This window comes from Pongo pygmaeus, chromosome 22, assembly GCF_028885625.2.
Source record: "Pongo pygmaeus isolate AG05252 chromosome 22, NHGRI_mPonPyg2-v2.0_pri, whole genome shotgun sequence".
Taxonomy (NCBI): domain Eukaryota; kingdom Metazoa; phylum Chordata; class Mammalia; order Primates; family Hominidae; genus Pongo; species Pongo pygmaeus.
The window spans coordinates 51,705,880-51,728,739 of NC_072395.2; the positions used below are offsets into that span (position 1 = coordinate 51,705,880).

General features: G+C 45.4%; 1 protein-coding gene across 1 annotated transcript; it reads left to right on the plus strand.

The window, feature by feature from the left end:
• Positions 1 to 1,607: 1,607 nt before the first annotated feature.
• Positions 1,608 to 21,076, plus strand: ETS2 (ETS proto-oncogene 2, transcription factor). The gene is made up of 10 exons (XM_054468631.2): positions 1,608 to 2,077; positions 5,997 to 6,068; positions 9,265 to 9,376; positions 10,528 to 10,647; positions 11,036 to 11,236; positions 13,134 to 13,217; positions 14,549 to 14,770; positions 15,629 to 15,892; positions 17,721 to 17,839; positions 18,808 to 21,076. Exons 2-10 carry the CDS (start codon positions 5,997 to 5,999, stop codon positions 19,021 to 19,023), a joined length of 1,410 nt encoding a protein of 469 aa, XP_054324606.1. The 5' UTR covers positions 1,608 to 2,077; the 3' UTR covers positions 19,024 to 21,076.
• Positions 21,077 to 22,860: the final 1,784 nt, after the last annotated feature.

The following is a 22,860-nucleotide window of genomic DNA, read 5'->3' on the forward strand; positions in this document are numbered from 1 at the left end:
TGCTCCTCTTTTGATATCTTTCTGCTCATATATGTTGGAAACAGCCCAGCATGAGCAAAGCACCACCTCCTAGCCCCCAGCCTATGCCAGCCCTGCAAAGAGGAAAGATGTCTCCACTCAGGGAGCCCATCAGCGACTCAGGGAACCCTGGAGCACCTGCCACTCAGCACCCATGAACACGAGGGCAGGCATGGTGGGACAAGGAAGTCTGCTTGGGGCAAGTGAGCTTCAGGAAGTAGCTGAGCTTTGGGGAGCAGCTGTCTACACCCAGCTTCTCAGGGCTGTGCAAGTAGCCTGAGGGAGAAAGACCCTATATTAGCTGAAACTGCAGCCCAGATGAGTCAGTATTTTCTGCTACGGTTTTTAAAAAAAATAGTAACATACTCATGTCTCCATGGTAACTTACTATGGATCTGTATTCCATTTATGGAACTCTTTCTTGACCTATCTGTGTTCTCTAATCTGGGCCCGAATTTACACTGAGAAGCCATCAGAATCAATTCAGTCTCCAAGAAATAATCACTTTCCCTATACGTGACTGTTTCAGCCGTATAGATTCTGACTGTGACTCACGCCACGGTGATACCTGGAGACCTTCGGGGACCCAGAAGCATTAAGGTGCACCGATATCTCAATTATCCGGATAACTCTAGACCCACAGTCGCCATGGAAACCTAGAACCCTGAGTCACAGAGAAGCTGGGCCATTCCTCTCCCTTCCCCGTGGTGCCGCAGTCCTTGAGATGTGAGCAGCTTTCAGCCCCGTGGCCTCGCCTAAGCTGGGCTTTCCTATTTCATCCACAACTTCAGGAATCTAAACTTTCCTGCAAAATATTGAGCATGTGACCTGAGTCCAAACAGCCATGGACTCAAGCACCTTCTGATAAAAACGGAAACCACAGTGTAGGGGGTGGTTTTGACCAGGGTTTGAGTCAGATAAACTCAGGTTTCCACCTTGAATTTCTCATTGATCTGACCTGGCAGGTTATTCATCCTAAGGTTCAGGTCCCACCTGTGTAAAGTGGGAGCCGTAAGTCCTCTGAGAGTGACGATGATGTGCGTGGAGTGCCCAGCCCAGAGAGAAATGCGGCCAAGGCGGGTCACCATCTGGGCACCGCTCAGCTCCAGAGGGCGCCACTCCCGCGGAGCCTGCGGGATCAGGGCTTCCCGGGAGCAGCGCGATCAGCACCACGACTCGGGGACACAGCCGGGGCCCGGTTTCTACAGGAAGGGCCTCATTTGGAGCCTTTTTGTGATAGAATGATCATTAGTCCTAAGCCCATTCAGAGGTTCAAGAATGGGGTCGGCTCAATTTCAGGGCCTTATTACCCAAGCCCGGCTGCCCTTCGGTGCCACCAGCACCACTGCTCCGTCGCTGCGGAATTCCAAAGGCAGGTTTGGCGTTAGGGCCTTGGCCCCAGGGAGGACGCCGAGCGCTCCACGGAGAGTCTCCGCCCGGCTCCCAGGGCGCACACTCGCGCGCACGTGGGGCCGAGGCCCTGGTCCCGGGGCCTCGGGGCCAGCAGGCGAGGGACCCAGCCGAGTGACAGCAGGAGGCGGAGGGAAGGATGGGCCGGAAGGTGTCAGCTCCGCCCTGCGCTCCCTCGCCGCCTCCGCCCTCCTCTTCTCTCCCCTCGTGCGCTCCCTCTCCTCTCCCTCCGCTCCCCCAACCCTCCTGCTGCCCCCTTCCCTCTCCTCCCGCTTCTCCCCGTCCTGCCTACCTCCCTTCCCCTCCTCTTCTCTCTCCTCCCCTTCCCTCCCCTCTCTCTTCTCTCCTCCCTCCTTCCCTCCCCTCCCCTCCCCTCGGCCGTCCCTCCTTCCTCCTTCCTCCTCCCTCCTCCCCCCTCCTCCCGCTCCTGAAGAGCGCGCCGCGTGGGGGACGGGCCGGTTACTTCCTCCAGCGACTGACGAGTGCGGTGTCGCTCCAGCTCAGAGCTCCCGGAGCCGCCCGGCCCGCGTCCGGCCTCCCCGATCGTCTCTGGCCCGCGCCCTCGCCCTCGCCCGGCGCGCACCGAGCAGCCGCGGGCGCGGAGCAGCCACCGTCCCGACCGAGCGCCGGCCCTGCCCGCAGCGGCGCGGTAAGAGCTGGGCCCGCGGAGAGCGCCCGGCGCGCGGCTCCAGTCCCATGGAGGGTCACCCGGGGCCCGGGTGGGGGTCGCGGGGGGCACTGACACTCAGATCTCGGGGCGCTGCCGGGGGTGCAGGTAGGGGTGGCGGCTGCTCGGAGGACTCTAGGGGCGCGCGTCTGAGTTCCGCGCCGGCTCGTTTTCCGGTTATGGAGTGGCCTCCGGGGCTGGCGGGGTCGGCCGGGGTTCCTGCGTGCTAGGGCCGCTGTCTTCGGGGTCGCCAAGCTGCGGGCGCTGCTAGGGCGCGCTGGCTTGTTTCGCTCGCTTTTGTTTTTAAAAGGAAACGCGGGCCTGGTAGGGGGTCCTGCCCAGTGGGTGTCCCGGCGAACATGATTTCGCGAACGGGAGTGGGGGCACAGGAGAGCGTGTCCGAGGTGGCCTGGCGCCCCGGCTTTGAGGGTGACTTCCTGGAGCGGCGCCGGGCCCGGAGGATCTGGGGCGCCTAAGACACCTGGAGGCTGCGGCACCGCGGGAACCTGCGGGGCGCGGGTTCCCTGGTCACCTGCTCGCCGCGTCCAGGGCCCGGGCTGGGGACCCCTTGGTCGTGCGAGGAGAGCGTGGGGAACCTGTCGGAAATGAGATCTGGTTGCGCTGGGCTGCCTTTATTTTCTCGTTCCTACAGCATTTGAATGAAGAGGTAACTGAGTGTTTGCTTGTGTGTGTTTGGGTTGCGTGTGTGTTATCCTATTTTATTTTTTACGGCAGAAGACCTTTTATGTTAGCCTGTACACAATTTCAGGGTAGCCTAAAATAGTAGTTGACGCGCTAGTTATTTAGAAAGTAAAGAAATGAGCAGTCCCCTTTGGAGACAGGAGTAATTTATTTTAACTCGCCAGTAAGAGATTATATTTGTTCCATACAATGGAAGCGCCTGTGGGTTATCTGCCTGCCCACACCACCACCAATCAGGGAGATAAGTCTCCACGTTAAGCTTTATTAAAATTCTGAGTAGTAGCGCAGCACAGTAAATGTTAGCACCGACCATCCGCAGGGAAATGTTCAGATACTCATTTCTGGGATTAGTCATTCATCTCTCTAAACTCATCGCTTTCAAAGCGAAAAAAGCAAACTACCTTCAAATGTGTGTTACAAGGTTGTGTTGTTTCTTTTTTTGTTTGTTTGTAAATTTATCTAAATAATCTTACATAAGTGATTACTTGTTCCAATAAGGGTACTGTTGTCAGGCAAATTCTCCTTGTTTTTAAATGTAACCATTCTCAGCTGTTACATTTCTGCTCTTTATCCCTTTTTTTTTTTTTTTTTTTTTTTTTTGGTTTAAAAGCAGCGATCCATCAGCAACACCAAACTTGAAATTGATTTATGTGGAAAAACTTGGCTTGTCTGCCACCTAACAAGCCCTGTTGAGTAAAATAAGCAAGCTTAAATTTGATTAGTTGTGTGTCTGCCTGAAACCATTTAGTAGAGCACTTTAATTCTGCATGGTTTTTACAAAACTCATTAAAAGCTGGACAACAAAAGAATTCTATTCTGTAGCTAGTAATTACAGCTCTTTATGTGGGAGTGGTAGGCTGCCTTTTCTCCTGGTATTTGTACACAAAAGCTGGGCAGAGCTTTTCCACTGCCTTCCACATTCATTCTCTGTCCATCTCAGAGAAGCTGAAAAACAGAATCAAGTCAGCAAGCAGTCTGCAAGCCTAAGGAAGAAAAAGAGCTGACCCATCCGGCTCTGGATGGATAACTGGCAACACCCAAGATGTCTATGATTTTGGCCTTCTGTTTGAGGCTTGTTTATTTCTTTAATCAGCGGGTACCAGGACTTATTTCATGCAGAGAGATGACATAAAGCTCTAGAGGAAGGAGCATTTCACATTGGAAGCAGTAGTGAGAAGGGCCTGATCTCATAATATCAGGATGGGGTGTGAAGGGTCCATTCCTCATCATTCATGTTCTCCCTGCACAGAGGACTGTGTGGAGGACTCAGGATTTAGGACCATACTCAACTGGGGTTTGATCTCCACTTTGCCCCGCGGTGGCCCCCCCTAGTAGCTGTGTGGATCCTGGGCAGATTGTCCACGTTGCTGGGCCTCCATTGCTTCACTGTATGACGTCTGCCTCTCAGGGATGCAGGAAGATTCAATTAGGTAGGAGTAGATGGTCCCCCAGCACGGGGCTTAGCTCTTAGTAACATTCTGGCAATGGCAGCCATCAGTAGGAGGGACTATTGATTGTTGAGTGAACGTAAGTGACATAATCCACCAAGTGGAGATTCTGAGTGAATGCAGCCATTTTGGACCCAAGACTGCTGCCCCTCTCTGCCCTCCCATAGGACTATTATTTATTGCCAGTGCTGACCAGCCTTTGTTGGCTACCATGATCATTACCTGCACTCCAAGGGTTTTAACAGAATTTTCTGATGCCTCTGGCCTCACCTGCTGCCTTTTAGCCAAGAAGGGTGTGTGTGTGTGTGTGTATGTGTATGTGTGTGTGTGTTGGGTGTATGTTGGGTAGCAGGGTTCTTGGAAGGTCTGGTTTAGCCATAATGTTGATCATAAAGAGAAAACAAGAAAATAAATGCAAATTAAATAGTTTGGTGAGCATATGTTATTTCACCACATCCAGTAAGTTCTATCAGTTGAATGTTGTCTTAATTACTTGAAGTTCTCAGTTGTAAACAGGTAAGAGCACCCAGTGGAGGCCATGGAGCTGGGCTTAGAGCTTTGCTACCAGCCTTCAGTTCCATAGCCATGAACCCGGAGGGTGGGGGGGGGAGAGCAAGGAATCGCCCTAGAGGTGAAGGCCACTCATCAGTGCTCACCCAAGGTCTCTGAAAATGAGTTTTAGTTATTCTATTATCTAAGTATCTTTCTTACTGATACGTAACTTACCTGGCTGAACAATTACATTTTAGAGCTCCAAATAAATTTTCAGTCTATTATGGGATTGTCCAATTACAAGCCTCATTGTAATAGCCATGTTAAAAACAATAAAGCAGGTGAAATTGATTTCAGTGTATTTCAAATTAACCTAATATATTCGAAATATTATGTATGTATAAAAATTATTGAGCTTTTCTCTTTTTTCCACTAAGTCGTTGAGAGCTAGTATGTATGTGTAGATTCGTACTAGCCACTGGTTGAGAGCTCTGTAGCCACACATGGCATATTGCTTAGCCCAGGCCTAGTAGAAGATTAAGACTCAGTCAGAGGAAGTAAGGCAGATCCGTGCTTGGAATCAGTTCCTCTTGAAGAAGTGCACAGCCAAGCAACACACAAAGCAGAAATATTTTGAGCTCTGTATTCAAAGCAGGAAGATCTGGGACCATGTAAGGGGGTTTGGTCTTCAGTTCTCCCTTTGATCCCTTCCCTGGATGTGTGCTTTCTCACAGCCTGGAGAGTGGAAGGGAAGAGAGGGGGCTTCCTGGACTCCTTTCCTTTCTCTGGAAATGACCCCTGCAGCTGTCCTGAAGCTCTCAGGTTGAGCTGATTCTGTCCAGAGCAGACAGGAGGTGGCCAACTGCCCCACTGTACCCACCCAAGTGCTCACCTAAGCTGACCATGGAAATGTGAATGAAAAGCCTGACCCAGGCCCTCTTGCCCTGCTAACCCAGCAAGGAGGCTCTGACCAGCCAGCCAGCAAGTGACTTTTTCTGTGACATCTAAGTGGAATTCAGTGGGGAATCAGCATTATTATTCAATCACCGAAATAGCATATCCCGTTGTGATACTGAGAAATGCTTTCCTCTTGAGACCTTTGGGAGGACAGCCATTTAAATAAGAATTCCCTGCATTCAGTTTTGAATTACCTGTTAGCTGTAGAACTCAGCCAGGATCAAGTCTTGATGCCATCAATGATGAGTTTAGTGTACTTAATCCTTTGCCTCTTTGACTCTTTTTTTTTTTTCTTTTTTAAGATGAATGATTTCGGAATCAAGAATATGGACCAGGTAGCCCCTGTGGCTAACAGTTACAGAGGGACACTCAAGGTGAGTGAGCAAGTCTTAATTTTTTTTTTTAATTGGAAAACTCGATCTCTAGGAGGAAAGAAAAAAAAGGCCTGGGTCCCAGAAAACTGGTTGTAGCCCTAGCTTTTTAATTTATTGGCCGTGTATCTATAGACTATTTGCTTACTTGCTCTGGTCCTCAGTTTTCTGGTCTGCAGAATGGGTATCTTGATGTGTGTTGTTCTCCTCCACGATATGAAACCAAAGGCCTTTATAGCTTGTTTTCTGAGGTTCCTTCCAGGTGAAAATCCTATAACTCCCAATAAAACAGCTGGAGAGGCTGTCTCTACTGCCTTTTCTGTCCACACAGGAGTTTCCTTGGTTGATGGGAAGCTGTTTAAGAACTGAAATGAGAGAGAAGAGGCAGACAGACCCAACCGCTACAGCTCCTATCAGAAAGGGCAGCGCCCGTGGAATTGTAGGTAGCCTGTTACTGGCGCAGAGAACAAGCAGGCCTACTTATGTTAAACCAAAAACCGGATGAAAAATGAAAGCGCCCTCTCTGCTGCATAAACATTTTATGTAGCTTCTATCATCATTCCTTTTGGGAACATTCTTTAGTAGCACAAACTGGTAATCTCCCACTTGTCTTCTCCAAATATGACAGCAAGATTTGATTGTTTTCAGCATTATATAGTAAACATGTTTCAGAAGCATGATTTTAAAATTGGCCTTCTCAAAGTTTAGCGTCTCGCATAATGATGATGTACATCTCTGGCATATTACATTTTCCTTTGTATATCGTTATTGAGGTTATTTGTCTGATGTGACCCAAAGAGGCAAAACTCAGCACAGTCCTTTCTGCAGTATTCTAAAGGTCATCAAACTTCAGCCTAGTGAGTTTGCTTGTTTGATTTGGCCAGACATTTTAAGCATGGCAGAAGTGGTACAAGAAATGGTATTAAGTTGAAACCACACCCCTAAGAAAAATCCTTCTATTAATTCAAATAATTTGACGATGCTTATGCGGTTTCTGGATATGGAAAAGAAGCAGTCGTTTTGCTGAAATTGATGTGTTGAAATAGGAAGCACAGATTTGTATTGTCTTTTGGCTTCCTGGCTTTAAAAAAAAAAGAATTTACAGTTAGGAAAGGCATTTCTTAGTCGCCTGGGCAATGCTTGTGGGAACTTTAAAAGTTTATTAGAGGTTTCACCAAAATTAGCTCTGCTCTAAAGTAGTTTGTAAATCCAGATGAGTAATTTGCACTTGCCTGATTGATTGGTTTTCCTCATAGATCTCAGGTAGTTGGTCATCATTGACTTGGATTTTTTTGGGCTGGGCTCCAGCCTCTGCCTGCCCTCTTTTGTAATGCGTCATTCATTGTTCTGCATTTCTAAAAAGAATGCGAGTAACTGATTTTATTTGTAAATGTGTTACACATTTTCTTATTGATGACTCAACAGATGGGTCATTGTATTACACATAACATGGGATTTCCAGCTTATGTTGGAAAAATATAGTCTTTCTTCACGTGTTCCTCAACAATTTAGGCGATGATGAATCCAGATATTATCTGTTACTTTCAAATGAGTCTTACATTAAAAGCTATTTCTTTCATAAATGTTATGTAAGGTGCTCAGAAATCGAGGTAGTGTAAGGTTTTATCTTTCTGTGTGTCTCTTCTCTTCTGCAGATAGTTTAGTTTAACTTTAAACCTATTTCCTTTGGAAATCTTTCCCCTTAGTAGGTGATTTGGGTTTTTTTTGTTTTGTTTTGTTTTGTTTTATTTGTTTTTTTGGTTTTTGGTTTTAAGCAACAGGGTCCTTCTCTGTTGCCCAGGTGGGAGTACCGTGGCTTGATCGTAGTTCACTGCAGAGTTGAACTCCTGGTCTCAAGTGATCCTCTGGCCTCAACCTCATAAAGCACTGGGGTTACAGGCATAAGCCACCCCACCTGGCCTGGGGATGGCGGGGGGGTTCATTTTTAAGACAGTTTACTTTTTATAAAATGAAACGTTAAGGAATTTTGTCATGTATTGCTATTTTCCAAACCATTGGAATTGATGTGGAAAAGCATCTCTAGTTTCAGTTCAATTGTTTCACGGCAAACATTTCAAAATAAATGCTTCCACAGATAAAGTAGTGTATTTCATTGTTTGATTTTCAGTGTTTATCCGGTCATTTGCCTTTTAACTGCATTGTGCTCAGACAGCCTTGTCAAGGGTCATTTTTCTTACACACACAGCCTAGTTGAATTTTTCTCAATGTAACAGGAGGGTCAGGTGTTTGGTAAAGGGGTCTCTGAGGCTCCTCTCGATACCATTGTAAGCTTCTGTTATTTTCAGACTTGTGTATTTAATATATTAACTTAAGTGGATTGGGCCACTAAAATAAATTCCCAGTCACTCCGACTCTGTGAGGTTACTTAAATAAATCCTTTTTTTTTTTTTTTTTTTTGAGATGTAGTCTTGCTCTGTCACCCAGGCTGGAGTGCTGTGGCGCGATCTTGGCTCACTGCAACCTCCGCCTCCTGGGTTCAAGCGATTCTCCTGCCTCAGCCTCCCAAAGTAGCTGGGACTACAGGCGCCCGCCACCAAGCCCGGCTGATTTTTTGTATTTTTAGTAGAGACGGAGTTTCATCATGTTAGCCAGGATGGTCTCGAACTCCTGACCTTGTGAGCCATCTGCCTCAGCCTCCCAAAGTGCTGGGATTACAGGCGTGAGCCATAGTGGCCGGGCACTGTGGCTCATGCCTGTAATCCCAGCACTTTGGGAGAACAAGGCGGGTGGATTACACGAGGTCAGGAGTTTGAGACCAGCCTGGCCAACATGGTGAAACCCTATCTCTACTAAAAATGCAAAAATTATCCAGGCGTGGTGGTGGGCGCCTGTAGTCCCAGCTACTCGGGAGGCTAAGGCAGGAGAATCGCTTGAACCCAGGAGGTGGAGGTTGCAGTGAGCCGAGATTGCACCACTGCACTCTGGCCTGGGTGACAGAGTAATACTCTGTCTCAAAATAATAATAATAATAATCCACAGTAAAATAGAATCATTTCAGTCACTTTGACCATTTTACAAGTCTGTTTTAAGGACTGACTGGTTGATTCCATGTTTGCTTCAAAATTGCCAGTTTAATCAGGGACTACTGGTAGGATTGCCCACGGACCACTTTTACAATAGGTAATTAAATCAGTTTAAATATTGTATTTCCATTTTTTTTTTCCATCTGTTTTTGCAGCGCCAGCCAGCCTTTGACACCTTTGATGGGTCCCTGTTTGCTGTTTTTCCTTCTCTAAATGAAGAGCAAACACTGCAAGAAGTGCCAACAGGCTTGGATTCCATTTCTCATGGTAATTTGTTCCTCAGACTTGACAAATTGTGCATGATTTTCCAAAGTAGTTCAGTTAATAAAGAGATGACAGTTCCTAAGCGAGAAATGTTGGTATCTGGAATCTTTGATATGAATAGCCAGAAGTTCTAGACCTGGGAGAAGGCAGTTTTTCATTTGTATCAACTTGGTGATTCTGATACGGATTCTGATGTCTTGACTGCCAGACGCCCCCCAGTGAGCCGCTGTTAGGAAACTGCAGGGGAATCCCTGAGCTGTCCCTCCTGGATGTTTTCAACATTAGCAAGCAGGTCCTCATCTCCCTGCCCTGGAAAACAGACAGAAGAGTAGACATTAAAACACACCCAAACTTGTAATTTGGGTTTGCATCATTAGTTAAATCATCTCCCCTGCCCTGAGTTTTGGGGCAACAAATTGTTCTTTGTAATCCTTACCCATCTGTAGTTCTTTCTGTAGTTCTTCGTGTCATTGTTTATTCTTCTTAAAAGAATAGCACGTCAGATAATGTTCGTACAATTACTGTGACAGAACTATTAGTTGGAAACATGCCAGAGATGACTGTGTCATATGAAGTAGGTGCTGAGAATACAGGCCAGAAAATTAATTAAAACGCATACACTGGCGTAAGCATAACACTGCATGGCAGCCATTTATCATTCTTGAAATTGCTGAGGGTGTCTGGAGAAGATTGTTTTTCAATAAAAATGGAAGGTGTGGTTCCATTACCGTGCTAAGTGCGGCACATTCATATCACACTCACTTCTCAGCTCTATGCCTAGTTTAATGAAAGTGACTTCCACATGATACAGTCCCTTCAGCCTTCAGACCAGAAACCATGCAATTGTTTTCATTGCCTACAATTTTAAAATAGACTTAGCATTTTCCCTACGCACAACTGCTTTGTGACGCTTTGCAAAATGGAATCAAATTTGAGCTTTATTTTAGATTTTTTTTAAAAGTATAGTTCTGAGACATATATTTTCTCAATTATAGTCAGAAAAGTTTTTTGTTAGTAGTCACGCTGTTTTAAGGAATCATGCCAAGGTTGAGATCAAAATTGTTCTTTTCCAAAAACTAAGATGTCTCTCCTAAATCTCCACCTGATATCACCAACTTGAAGTCCTAATGTCCCCGTGGGGGGTTTCCTTCCAGATTCCGCCAACTGTGAATTGCCTTTGTTAACCCCGTGCAGCAAGGCTGTGATGAGTCAAGCCTTAAAAGCTACCTTCAGTGGCTTCAAAAAGGAACAGCGGCGCCTCGGCATTCCAAAGAGTAAGTACTGCTTTCCTGAGCCTGCACTGGGTGAGAACAACCAACTTGAGTGCAGTTGTTTGATCTTGACTTGTTTGTTAAGCTTTTGCTTGGGGTATTCTGCAGAGAGTAGCATAGATGTCGTTAACCTGAGCCAGTTTCTGTTTCACCCCAATCAACGGAAGACTTGATCCAGAACTCATTAAATATATAGTAGAAGGACACGTTACTGGTGTCTTGAAATGTGCCTGGGTCGTGTCAGAATGGCGACGTGTCATCATGGTATCTTGCTCATTCGTGGGTTCTGGTATATGTCGGTACTTGGTGCATAAATTAGGGATGACAGTGGTCTCACTACCTTTCCACTGTTTTTACCTCATGTGTTCCATCTTTTCTTCTCTCCTGGTAGACCCCTGGCTGTGGAGTGAGCAACAGGTATGCCAGTGGCTTCTCTGGGCCACCAACGAGTTCAGTCTGGTGAACGTGAATCTGCAGAGGTTCGGCATGAATGGCCAGATGCTGTGTAACCTTGGCAAGGAACGCTTTCTGGAGCTGGCACCTGACTTTGTGGGTGACATTCTCTGGGAACATCTGGAGCAAATGATCAAAGGTACCAGCTGAACGTCTTGCTTCTCCTTGTCCAGGATGAGCTGTGGCCGGGCAGACTGATTGGGAAAGTCACGTGGGTGTTCTTCAACCTTAGGGTTGCCACTTGAAATGACATAGAGCACCTTGCCTCAAAATGCCACTCAAGTGAGTCAGGTATATGGCAGTGATTATAGATTTTTATCCCACTTTATGTGAGTGTGTGTGTGTGTATAGCATCAAGTATAGCCACAAGGCAGTAGCCTTAGTCACTAAATTGTTCGCTATTGCTGGCTGTATTCATCACAGGAGTCCATGTTGACTCAGATATGTAGGACAGCAAGAATTCCCATGTCTTCTGAGCTCACCTTACAGATCTAAGAGATATGGCAGCCTTAATGAAAGGGAGCCTTTACTCACATAAACCCTGTGAATTCTACTGTAAATTTTCCTACATCCAAATGGAACGTATTTTGGATGTTGAGGATTGTTGAGGGGGTGGGGTATGTTTTTAAACAAGTGAGAAATTGATATATATTTACACGCTATCATATTGTACAGAAACTGGCCATTGATCAGTAGAAATCTCACCAAAAAAAGAGAAAGTCTTGATTCAAAACTTAAAATAGCAGGGAGACCAATGTTTAAAACACATTGAGTTAAAAAAGAAAAGAAGGCCAGGTGCAGTGGCTCACACCTGTAATCCTAGCACTTTGGGAGGCCGAGGCGGGCAGATTACTTGAGGTTAGGAGTTCAAGACCAGCCTAGCCAATATGGTGAAACCCTGTCTCTACTAAAAATACAAAAAATAAAAATATTAGCTGGGCATAGTGGCACATGCCTGTAATCCCAGATACTCGGAAGGCTGAGGCAGGAGAATCCCTTGAGCCCGGGAGGCAGAGGTTGCAGTGAGTCGAGATCTCACCACTGCACTCCAGCCTGTGTGAGTGAGACTCTGTCGAAAGAAAGGAAGGAAGGAAGGAGGGAGGGAGGGAGGGAAGGAAGGAAGGGAGGGAGGGAGGGAAAGAAAGAGAAAATACAGTAGGGATTATTTAGGTTAAAAAAAATAAGAAAATAAGTATGTTTATAGAATTCAGGGAACTAGTCCTCACCTGACTGATTTTAAACACACTGAATTTCAGCATCAACTGTAGACTCAGAATCTCAAAAACACCTAGGATTCAACAGCTAACTTTTTTTAGTTACGGCTTCTGGGGGCCAGGGAAACTCATTTTTAAAGACCCTCATTTCTTCTGAACTTGGACAGGGCTTTTCTACCAAGTTTCTGGTGATCTGTTTATTGGCAAATTGGGCCTGTTTTGCCATTCCTCGGGCCTGTGAGTTTGTGTGTGTTTGGGTTTCCGGGTGCACATGCATTTTGTAATATATTCGTAGTAAGTATGCATACACAGTGCACAAACCTTTTCCCTTTCAAAGTTCTTGGGCACATGTGTTCCCTGTCCCAGACTCCCACAGCCCTGGAGACCTCCCACACTCTGGGGAAGCGTGCAGGTTTGGAAGCAGTGGAACTGTAAGCTTCACGGGGGCAGACACCATCCATTTCATTAATTTCCTGTATGCAGCCTCTGGTACAGATGGCATTTCATAAATACTTAACTGTTTCTTGAACGCATGAATGAATTCAATACACCATCTGGACCTTTTGCAATAGAAAATTTAGTGTTGCCAATGACATCATTCATTTTGGAAATTTTATTTTAGTAATTGGAAAAATGGGTTGCTTTCTCTCGTTTTTTGAAAAAGACAGGCAGGGACGTGGAGCACCATGAGATTAAATGTGAAGCACTCCGTGCATCTCATCATTCTAAAATTATCATCTCACAGGAATTCAGAAAGTCAATTTGTTCTGTGTAGTTGTCACCTACATCTGCCATCTTATGTCTCCTGTGTCTGCTTTTCAGAAAACCAAGAAAAGACAGAAGATCAATATGAAGAAAATTCACACCTCACCTCCGTTCCTCATTGGATTAACAGCAATACATTAGGTCAGTCCGATTGATTCTGCCCTTAAGAACTTGGTCTTCAGTCTTCCCAGTAGACTTGGACTCTCTCTACGGTAGGCTCTTAAGGGGCCACCTAGACCTGTGTGTCTCTTATGGTGGCCACACGTGGGTGTTGAGCTATAAGCTGTTGAAATGTGACTGGTCCACACTGAGATGTGTAGGAAGAGTATAGTCATGCATACCAGATTTGGAAGTCTTAGTATGAAACAGAGAATATAAAATGTCTCCCTGATAATTTTTAACATATTGATTACCTACTGAAATGATAATTGCTATATGAGGCCAAGTAAAATAAGAAAATTAACTTCACCTGTTTCTTTTTGCTTTTTTAATATGGCCACTAGAACATTCGCAATTGCTTAAGTGGCTCACACGATCTTCCATAGGTCAGCACTGTTAGTGCTAGTCTAGGCAATTCTTAGAGCATGGAGCAGAGCGAAGTGAGCTGATTACCGCGGTCACCAGTAATGTTGGTTTAGGGTAGCAAACAAGAGGCGGCAGGCACAGAGTGCGTGAAAAGCGATTTGTAAACTGGCTCTGAACTTGGGAGCTTAAAGAGCTGTCATGGAATCTGGGTCCTTTCTTCTGGTTGCTGGTACTGGGGAGGGCACATGGTCTGGCCAGGCCAGCGAAGGAGGGGTCCTCGGAACAGCAGGCTTGGGTGGTGTTGGTCCGGCCCAGTGTTTTCTCTCTGGCCCCAGCTCCACCATTCAGACCCGGTGAAGCCCACCTCTCTGCCCCACTGGGGGCTTCCTGCTCAGGAGGTCTTTCTGAACGTGACACAGTGGGACACCCTGTGCCTGCCTGAACCTGAATCAGAGTCAGAGAGCTTCCTTCCCTCTCCAGAAAATAAATTATTCTGCAATGAACAGAGACAGGAGCAGTGTGATGAAGGAGCAGAAAGCAGAGTGGGCTGTACCTCAGCACACAGGGTTCATGGCCTGGTTCTGCTCCTTATGAATCACACAGTGCATGACACATCACTGGGTCTGTCTGAGCCTTACTCTCGTCGGAAGCTGAGCCAGTGAGCTCTGTCTTCCTGAAGGTCCCATGAAAGCACTAGGGTTGTAGAAATAGGAACATTGAGTCCTGCCTGCAGAGGCTGCAGTCATTTTGGCAGAGGGCTGCTGGTTGAGAAGATAAATGGTTTGAGAAGAAGGCCTGGTGACAGACCCCCACCAAAGCCCGGTCTCCACTGAGGTTCTGCAGAGGGCTGGAGTATGCAGAGTGCTCACCTGTGATTTGCTCTTAGGGGTTAGTTACGGTGGTAACACTGACTTTAAGAGCTCTGCCGTCCGATTGTTCTGTTCCAGGTTTTGGTACGGAGCAGGCGCCCTATGGAATACAGACACACAATTACCCCAAAGGCAGCCTCCTGGATAGCATGTGTCCGGCCTCCACACCCAGCGTACTCAGCTCTGAGCAGGAGTTTCAGATGTTCCCCAAGTCTCGGCTCAGCTCCGTCAGCGTCACCTACTGCTCTGTCAGTCAGGACTTCCCAGGCAGCAACTTGAATTTGCTCACCAACAATTCTGGTAAGATTGGAAGCATCTTTCAACAAGGCTGTTGGTTTGATTCTGAGAACCCCAGAGCTGTAATGAACCTCTTAATAAATACTTCCTGGATTCAGCCATTAGAGAAGGAGGTCAAAGCCCATGTTCTAAGTGGATTTCCAACAAGCATACCCCTAATTTCTTTCAGGCACTGGCCCAGGTACTGCAGGCATTGAGTGAACAAAACAGTACCTGCTCTTAAACCAGATTTCTCCACGCTTTGGGATATTTATGGAGGCGATGCAGGAATGTGGCATTTCTTTTTATGGAGATGTAACATAAATACAGTGCACAAGTCTCAGGTCATATGGCTGGTTGAATTTGTGTATGTATGTATACCTATGTAATAACCATCCAGATGGAGATAGAGAAGTTTCCAGTAGCCTGGAAGGTTCCTTCGTACCCCTTCCCATCAATAACATCCCCCCCACAGAAGGGAACCATTCTGACTTTTATCATTATGGATTAGGTTTTGATTTTCTTGAACTTTACATAGATGGACTCATGAGGTATGTTTTCTTTTGTGTTTGTCTTTTACTCATCATGATGTCTGGGATTCATGCATGTTGTTGGATGTAGAAGCCATGTGTTCTTTTTCATCGCTGTATAGTATTCCATTATAAGAATTTTATTCATTCTACTGTTGATGGAAGATAGGATTTGTGTAGTATAGTTACCCTAAGGAATAAGCACCTGAGTAGAGAGCATTTTGAGAAGTCTGAGTGGTTCTACAGCAGCAGGTGCATGATTGCACGGGTAGTGGTTGGTGATGCTGTGGTCGTGCCCAAGACCATCTGTGTCCTGGAGGAATCAAAGTATGTTTTTGGTTGTCTTTGCCAGGGACTCCCAAAGACCATGACTCCCCTGAGAATGGTGCGGACAGCTTTGAGAGCTCAGACTCCCTCCTCCAGTCCTGGAACAGCCAGTCGTCCTTGCTGGATGTGCAACGGGTTCCTTCCTTCGAGAGCTTCGAAGATGACTGCAGCCAGTCTCTCTGCCTCAATAAGCCAACCATGTCTTTCAAGGATTACATCCAAGAGAGGAGTGACCCAGTGGAGCAAGGCAAACCAGTTATACCTGCAGCCGTGCTGGCCGGCTTCACAGGTGCGTGTGAAACTCCGAGAGCCTGGCCGCCCAGTCTCCTGGGTCCTGTCCCTTGCTTCCTTTCGATCCACAATACCACGTTCACCAAGGGTGTTTCTAAGCTAGGTACACCAGTGCTCTACACTCCATGTTTTATGCATGGCTTGCTGTATCTCTGAATTCGACAAAAGCCACACTTGGAGGAATTTTCATGTACACAGAGCTCCACGGAGTGAATGAAAATCGACAGGCCACTCCCTCCACCTGGGACGTTCTGAGGAATAGTTGCAGCAGGGGACATGGCCTGTGCAGTCTTCAGCCCTGACTCACCCACTCCAAGAATCTCAAAGAACGTAAACTGGCTTAGGGAGGGGCAGCAGAGCCAGTCTCAAATAATATGGGCACTGTTTACCTTTTCTTGCTTCTAAAATCTATCTGCTCTTATTTTTGAGGTTTGGGTGAGAGCTATTCTAGGCAGAGGACAAATATAAAGCTGTTTTTAGAAACAGGTATTTCCAGTACTTTGGTGAAAATACTGGGGCTTTGTTTTCATTGCTTCATGTATCCTTAAATGCGTTTTTGCTTTTTTTTTTTTTTAACCATATGGAGCCACTGTGGATTGAAATTACCTAACTTTAAAAAATCTGATAAGTTTAAAATAAGGATACTGAGGCATTCATTCTTTTTCTGTCGTCTAAGAACAATCAGCCACGTAAACGTATTAAAATGCACAGAAAGAGTGTGTGAAAGCTATTATCGGTTTCATTATTGGGAGTTCAGGGCCTGAGAAGAACAAACAGCCATAACGTTAGTGTGGTTCATTTTAATAGTAACATAAGTTTCTGTTTATTGACTGCCAACTCTGTGGTTAAGTAGGCATACAGTCTGTAGTATGCAGGACGGCCTGGCATGGGGGTGGTATGAGGCCGTTTTACAGATGGGGAATTGGCTCACAGGTAGATAGCTATCGGTGGTCACACAGCTCTGGTTCTAGAATGCCTGTCCCGTGCTTTACAGCAAAGCTTTATTGATAACGGCCATTGCATTTCTGAGGAAGAGCTATTTGGTAGAAAGAAGTTGGGCTTAGGGTTGGAAGATCTAGGCTTTTCTCCTGTTTGCTGTGATGGGCGTGTGATCCAGGACAAGGCACCTGGCCTCTGAGCCGCATCTTATCCTTCCTCTTTAGAACAGGACCACACTGACACTTGCTTTGCAAGGTGGTAGTTCTAAATATCAATCGAGAACAGGTGCACGAGAAGCTCTTGGCAAAGCATGCTTCACCAGACAGAGGCTGTGAGGCAACGGATGTGACCCCACGTGGCTATTGCGTAAACTGGGCTCACATTAAGCAATTTACACATGGTCATTTGGCAGGAAGGTGGCATGGGATCCCACGTATGACACGCCTCATTCTGTGATGAAACACCCCTTCAGCCACCCCCATCTCTGCCCCACTGGGTGTTTCTAGAAATAAACCTTGAAGGTTTTTACATAAGGAACAATTAAACCAGATGGGGAATTTTAATGCCAAGAGTTGGTGGCCCTAAACTTTCTTCCAGAAAGAACAAACCTAGCAGTCAAGGGGAAGAGTGTCTCGTCTAGTGACCTTATTTTCTAGGAGTAGGCAGTGTGGAGGAGGAACTCACATTTGGTGCCCAGCCCCATCCCGTTAAAGCACTTAGTACTGTCACCAACACCTTGAGTGCCACCCTTGATTGTCACATCAGAACCCCATTCAGAGAGTTGGGTCTGCATTCCTAAATCAGCATGTACAATTAGGATGGTTAAAGCCTTGCTGTATTTTACATCTGTGAAAGGATATGATCCGTCTCCCTCCCTCTCCCCGCAGGAAGTGGACCTATTCAGCTGTGGCAGTTTCTCTTGGAGCTGCTATCAGACAAATCCTGCCAGTCATTCATCAGCTGGACTGGAGACGGATGGGAGTTTAAGCTTGCTGACCCCGATGAGGTATGGCCAGAGCCCTGGGAAATCTCTGGGCTTGAAAACCTGATTTCCTGGTTGCGTTCAAAAACTCAGTTCTTTGGGCACAAAAAAGGGTTCACCAGTACTGATGAGAATCTTTCCACATGAGGCATCCTTGACTGTTGGGAAAATGGAAGTGGAGTCATTGCTTTGTTGATAAATGTGTACAGTGTTTTCTGGGTATGCTTTGTACAAGGGCGTTGCACAGATTTCACTGTCTTGATCAGTTGTCTGATCAAGAGGCCCAAGCTGCAAACTGAGGTTCTCTGCCGACCATCTGAAAATGCCTTAGGAAAGCTGCCCTTGTCCATCGGGGGAGCAAGCCTCATGTGGCCCCAAGCCGGCCTTCTGTCCGCTCCTTAGCTGAGCCCAGCAGCGTTGACCCCAGCCCTGCAGAGTTAGAACCAGGAGCCCTGTCTAAAGGAGAAGGCCAAGGGCAGGTGGGATACCAACCCCTCCAGAAAAGCATTAGAGAGAAGCCCTTGGTCTCTGGCACCGGGGAGCATAATCTGTCACCATTCCCACCCCACCTCCAGTTCCCTTGGGAGACAAGCATTGAGGAATGAGTATATCACACAGCTCAGAATCCCACTCGGCACCTGTTAACTTCAGTAGTTGGAATAGAAGCCTGGAGGGTGGGTGACACCACCTTTCCCTGGTCTCGGGACCCTCCTGGCTCTGAACCCTTGGCTCCCAGGAGGTTTCACTGAGCTGGGGCCAGGGAGCAGGGACCTCACTCCCCAGTGGTTCTGCCCCTTGGGGACACAGTGCCCCTGCCATAGGTACTCAAAGGTACTCAGAGGTACTCAAAAGGTCCTCCTGCGGACCTTGTGTAGGTGTCAAGTTCTCTCTAGGGTGAACATGCCTCAGAATCATAATCAGGGAGGAATGTCATTCACTTTTTCTTCATTGACAAGTTGAGTTTAACTCTTTTCCATCCATGTTCACCAAAGGTGGCCCGCCGGTGGGGAAAGAGGAAAAATAAGCCCAAGATGAACTATGAGAAGCTGAGCCGGGGCTTACGCTACTATTACGACAAGAACATCATCCACAAGACGTCGGGGAAGCGCTACGTGTACCGCTTCGTGTGCGACCTCCAGAACTTGCTGGGGTTCACGCCCGAGGAACTGCACGCCATCCTGGGCGTCCAGCCCGACACGGAGGACTGAGGTCACCAGGACCACCCTGAGCCGGCCCCAGGCTTGTGGACTGAGTGGGAAGCCCATCCTGACCAGCTGCTCCAAGGACCCAGGAAAGGCAGGATTGAAAACGTCCAGGAAAGTCGCCAAGAAGCAGTGGCCTTATTGCATCCCAAACCACGCCTCTTGACCAGGCTGCCTCACTTGTGGCAGCAACGGCACAGCTAATTCTACTCACAGTGCTTTTAAGTGAAAATGGTCGAGAAAGAGGCACCGGGAAGCCATCCTGGCTCCTGGCAGGCCATGGGACGGGATGGTTCTGGCTGTTTGAGATTCTCAAAGGAGCGAGCATGTCGTGGACACACACAAACTATTTTTAGATTTTCTTTTGCCTTTTGCAACCAGGAACAGCAAATGCAAAAACTCTTTGAGAGGGTAGGAGGGTGGGAAGGAAACAACCATGTCATTTCAGAAGTTAGTTTGTATATATTATTATAATCTTATAATTGTTCCCAGAATCCCTTAACAGTTCTATTTAACAGAAATTGTATATTGTAATTTAAAATAATTATATAACTGTATTTGAAATAAGAATTCAGACATCCGAGGTTTTATTTCATTTTTCAATAGCACATATGGAATTTTGCAAAGATTTAATCTGCCAAGGGCCGACTAAGCGAAGTGTAAAGTATGTATTATTTACATTTAATAGACTTACAGGGATAAGGCCTATGGGGGGTAATCCCTGCTTTTTGTGTTTTGTTTGTTTGTTTTTTGGGGGTTTTCTTGCCTTGGTTGTCTGGCAAGGACTTTGTACATTTGGGAGTTTTTATGAGAAACTTAAATGTTATTATCTGGGGTTATATCTGGCCTCTGCTTTCTCCTTTAATTGTAAAGTAAAAGCTATAAAGCAGTATTTTTCTTGACAAATGGCATATGTTTTCCACTTCTTTGCATGCCTTTAAGTCAGTTTATACACAAAATGGATTTTATTTTTTAGTTTAACTGTGTTTCTCCAACAGCTCACCTCTCCCTGACCACGCAGCCATTTCCTTCCTGTGCTCCACGTTCTTCTGTGTGATTAAAATAAGAATACTATTTTTGGAAATATGCAACTCCTTTTCAGAGATCAGGAGGGATTTATGTAGCAGCTATTTTTACTGCAAAAGTAATTCACTGGAAAAAAAATGTAATTTGTAAGAAAGCTTTATTTTTATCTCAGCTCTATGTAAAGTTAAAGTTACTGTACAGAGCTGAAGGATGGGGGGCGGTAGGGGTCTTGATGAAACCTCTTGAACGAAGCACAGTTTGTCCCATCTTTGTTCACTCGTGTGTCTCAACCATCTTAATAGCATGCTGCTCCTTTTTGCTCAGTGTCCACAGCAAGATGACGTGATTCTTATTTTCTTGGACACAGACTATTCTGAGGCACAGAGTGGGGACTTAAGATGGGAAAGAGAAAGCATCGGAGCCATTCATTCGGAGAAAACGTTTTGATCGAAATGGAGACTTTTGTAGTCGTTTCAAAAGAGCACCTGAGTCATGTGTATTCCCGGCCTTTATAAATGACCCGGTCAAGTTGGTTTCAAAGTCCGACAGGCTTGTCTGTTTACTAGCTGCGTGGCCTTGGACCAGTGGCTGACATCTGTAAAGAATCCTCCTGTGATGAAACTGAGGAATCGGGTGGCCGGGCAAGCTGGGAAGAGCAAAGCCAGAGCTGCGATGCCTCAATACCCACAAAAGACCATTCCCAGTATACATAAGCACAGGATGTTTTTCTCAAGAGGGACGTATTTATCACTTGGACATCTGTTTATAATATAAACAGACATGTGACTGGGAACATCTTGCTGCCAAAAGAATCCTAGGCAGTGGCTTGTTGTATGTGAGGTTGAACCACGTGAAATTGCCAATATTAGACTGGCTTTTATCTACAAAGAAGGAGTTTCATGGGGTTCAACCTGATAGTTATGGAAACTACAGTCCTTATAAACCATTGGCATGGTAATAAACGATCTTAAGTATAAAAATTTTGTAGTTGGGCCTTTACTCTCTCAATAATAAAGTATTTTGTTTATATAAACTCTTTGTGATAGTCCTCATTCTTCCTCTCCACACCCAGCATGGAGTTGGAGGAAGGATGTTAACCCCAGATCCATTCTCCACTCAAAACATTCCATCATCAAGCGGCAAGTCTCTGTTTAACTGGTTTATACACAAGTGACTTAGAAACCACAACCCAAATTGGAATCAACTCTGAGCCCTTCCTAAAAGAATTCCCAAAAAGTGCTCCTTCAAAGCAAAAAATTCTTTTAAGAAAGTGTTATAATAGAAAGATTCAAATGTCTTTCTTTGCCAGAAGCTTGGCAGAGATAACTGAGGAGAGATTCGGGGATGTTTATATTAAGTACATTAGAATTTGAGGTCTAAGTACTTTTGGAACTGAGGCCACAACACTCTGTCCCCTCAGTGGAGTCTGACATTGGTAAGGTGATGGTGGTCTTAGGACACCTGTTTTCAAATTTGTTCTCTTTACATGCTCCAAAATTAGTGAGTATGCCAAAAAGCTTATATTCATTGGTGCGCTAGAGCCAGCTCACTGTGTTCTCCAGAGAGCTACGTGTCTCTTCCCATCACCGCATCAGTAACAGTAGCTTGAGATGGGGCATGATGAGAGTATTTACACCATGGGAATCAGCAGACACTACAAATCAGGGCCTTCTGTCCCCCAGAGTGCTGATTGTTAAACATTTACCAACACTCTACTGGTTATATCTATCAATAATTTCCATATTCGAAATTAAAGTAAATTTTGAAAGAAATCATTTAAAAATAATTTTACTTATTGGCATTAACAGCATTTTTTTTCTTGCAAAAAGTAATTATTTTCTAAAAAGTTAGCATGGCATTGTTTCACATTTGCAAATCTCTTTAATGTCTGCTTTAGTATTAGAGTTGGATTCTTCTGTTTCTGCATTCAATCTGTTCGCATATATTTTGATAGAGTATCTGAAGAAAATCCGGCCTAACAGATATGTAACAGAAACAAGGAGGAGCATTTAAGGCTATTTCAGATAATTGTAGATATTCTTTCTTTACTATGCCAAAACTTAACAAAGTATAATTCCTTAGTTGCAATTCAGGTATGAAACCATATTAATAAACTTTCCTAAGGTTACATTAAATTCCATTGGTCTACCTTGCACTTTGAATAGATCTTTTAGCCGTGTGTGATTTTGTAACATCCTGCATTGGTCATTTGGAAAATATTGCTTCAAAATGTTAACACATTTCAAAATATAATATTAAACAATTACATTACTTAATATCACCACAAATCACATCAGAAAAGTACTGGGAAACTATCAAACTCACAGTGGTGGATACACACTTTTTAAAATTCAAATTTTCACTTGAAACCTCAAATTTTATAATCAGCAACAAATACCCCTAAGTATTTGAGGAGAGATTCTCGGATGTTTATATTAAGTACATTAGAATTTGAGGTCTAAGTACTTTTGGAACTGAGGCCACAACACTCTGTCCCCTCAGTGGACTCTGACGTTGTTAAGGTGATGGTGGTCTTAGGACACCTGTTTTCAAATTTGTTCTCTTTACATGCTTCAAAATTAGTGAGTATGCCAAAAAGCTTATATTCACTGGTGTGCTAGAGCCAGCTCACTGCGTTCTCCCAAGAGCTACATGTCTCTTCCCACCATTTTGGGGGGGAAGCGACAGGCTCACTTTATTTAGTTTTTGAGGAAGTACCAGCCAAATACCCAAATCAGAATAATTTGCCAGTTATTCTCTCAGATAAAAGTGATATTCATGAATAGAGTGGATAGTTTAGCTTGCAACTCCAATACA

Coding starts and splice junctions, on each gene's coding strand:
- ETS2 (XM_054468631.2), top strand. CDS start 5,997: ATGAATGATTTCGGAATCAAGAATATGGACCAGGTAGCCCCTGTGGCT. Junction 9,377..10,527: donor CTTGGATTCCATTTCTCATG/GTAATTTGTTCC, acceptor GTTTCCTTCCAG/ATTCCGCCAACTGTGAATTG. Junction 13,218..14,548: donor GATTAACAGCAATACATTAG/GTCAGTCCGATT, acceptor GTTCTGTTCCAG/GTTTTGGTACGGAGCAGGCG.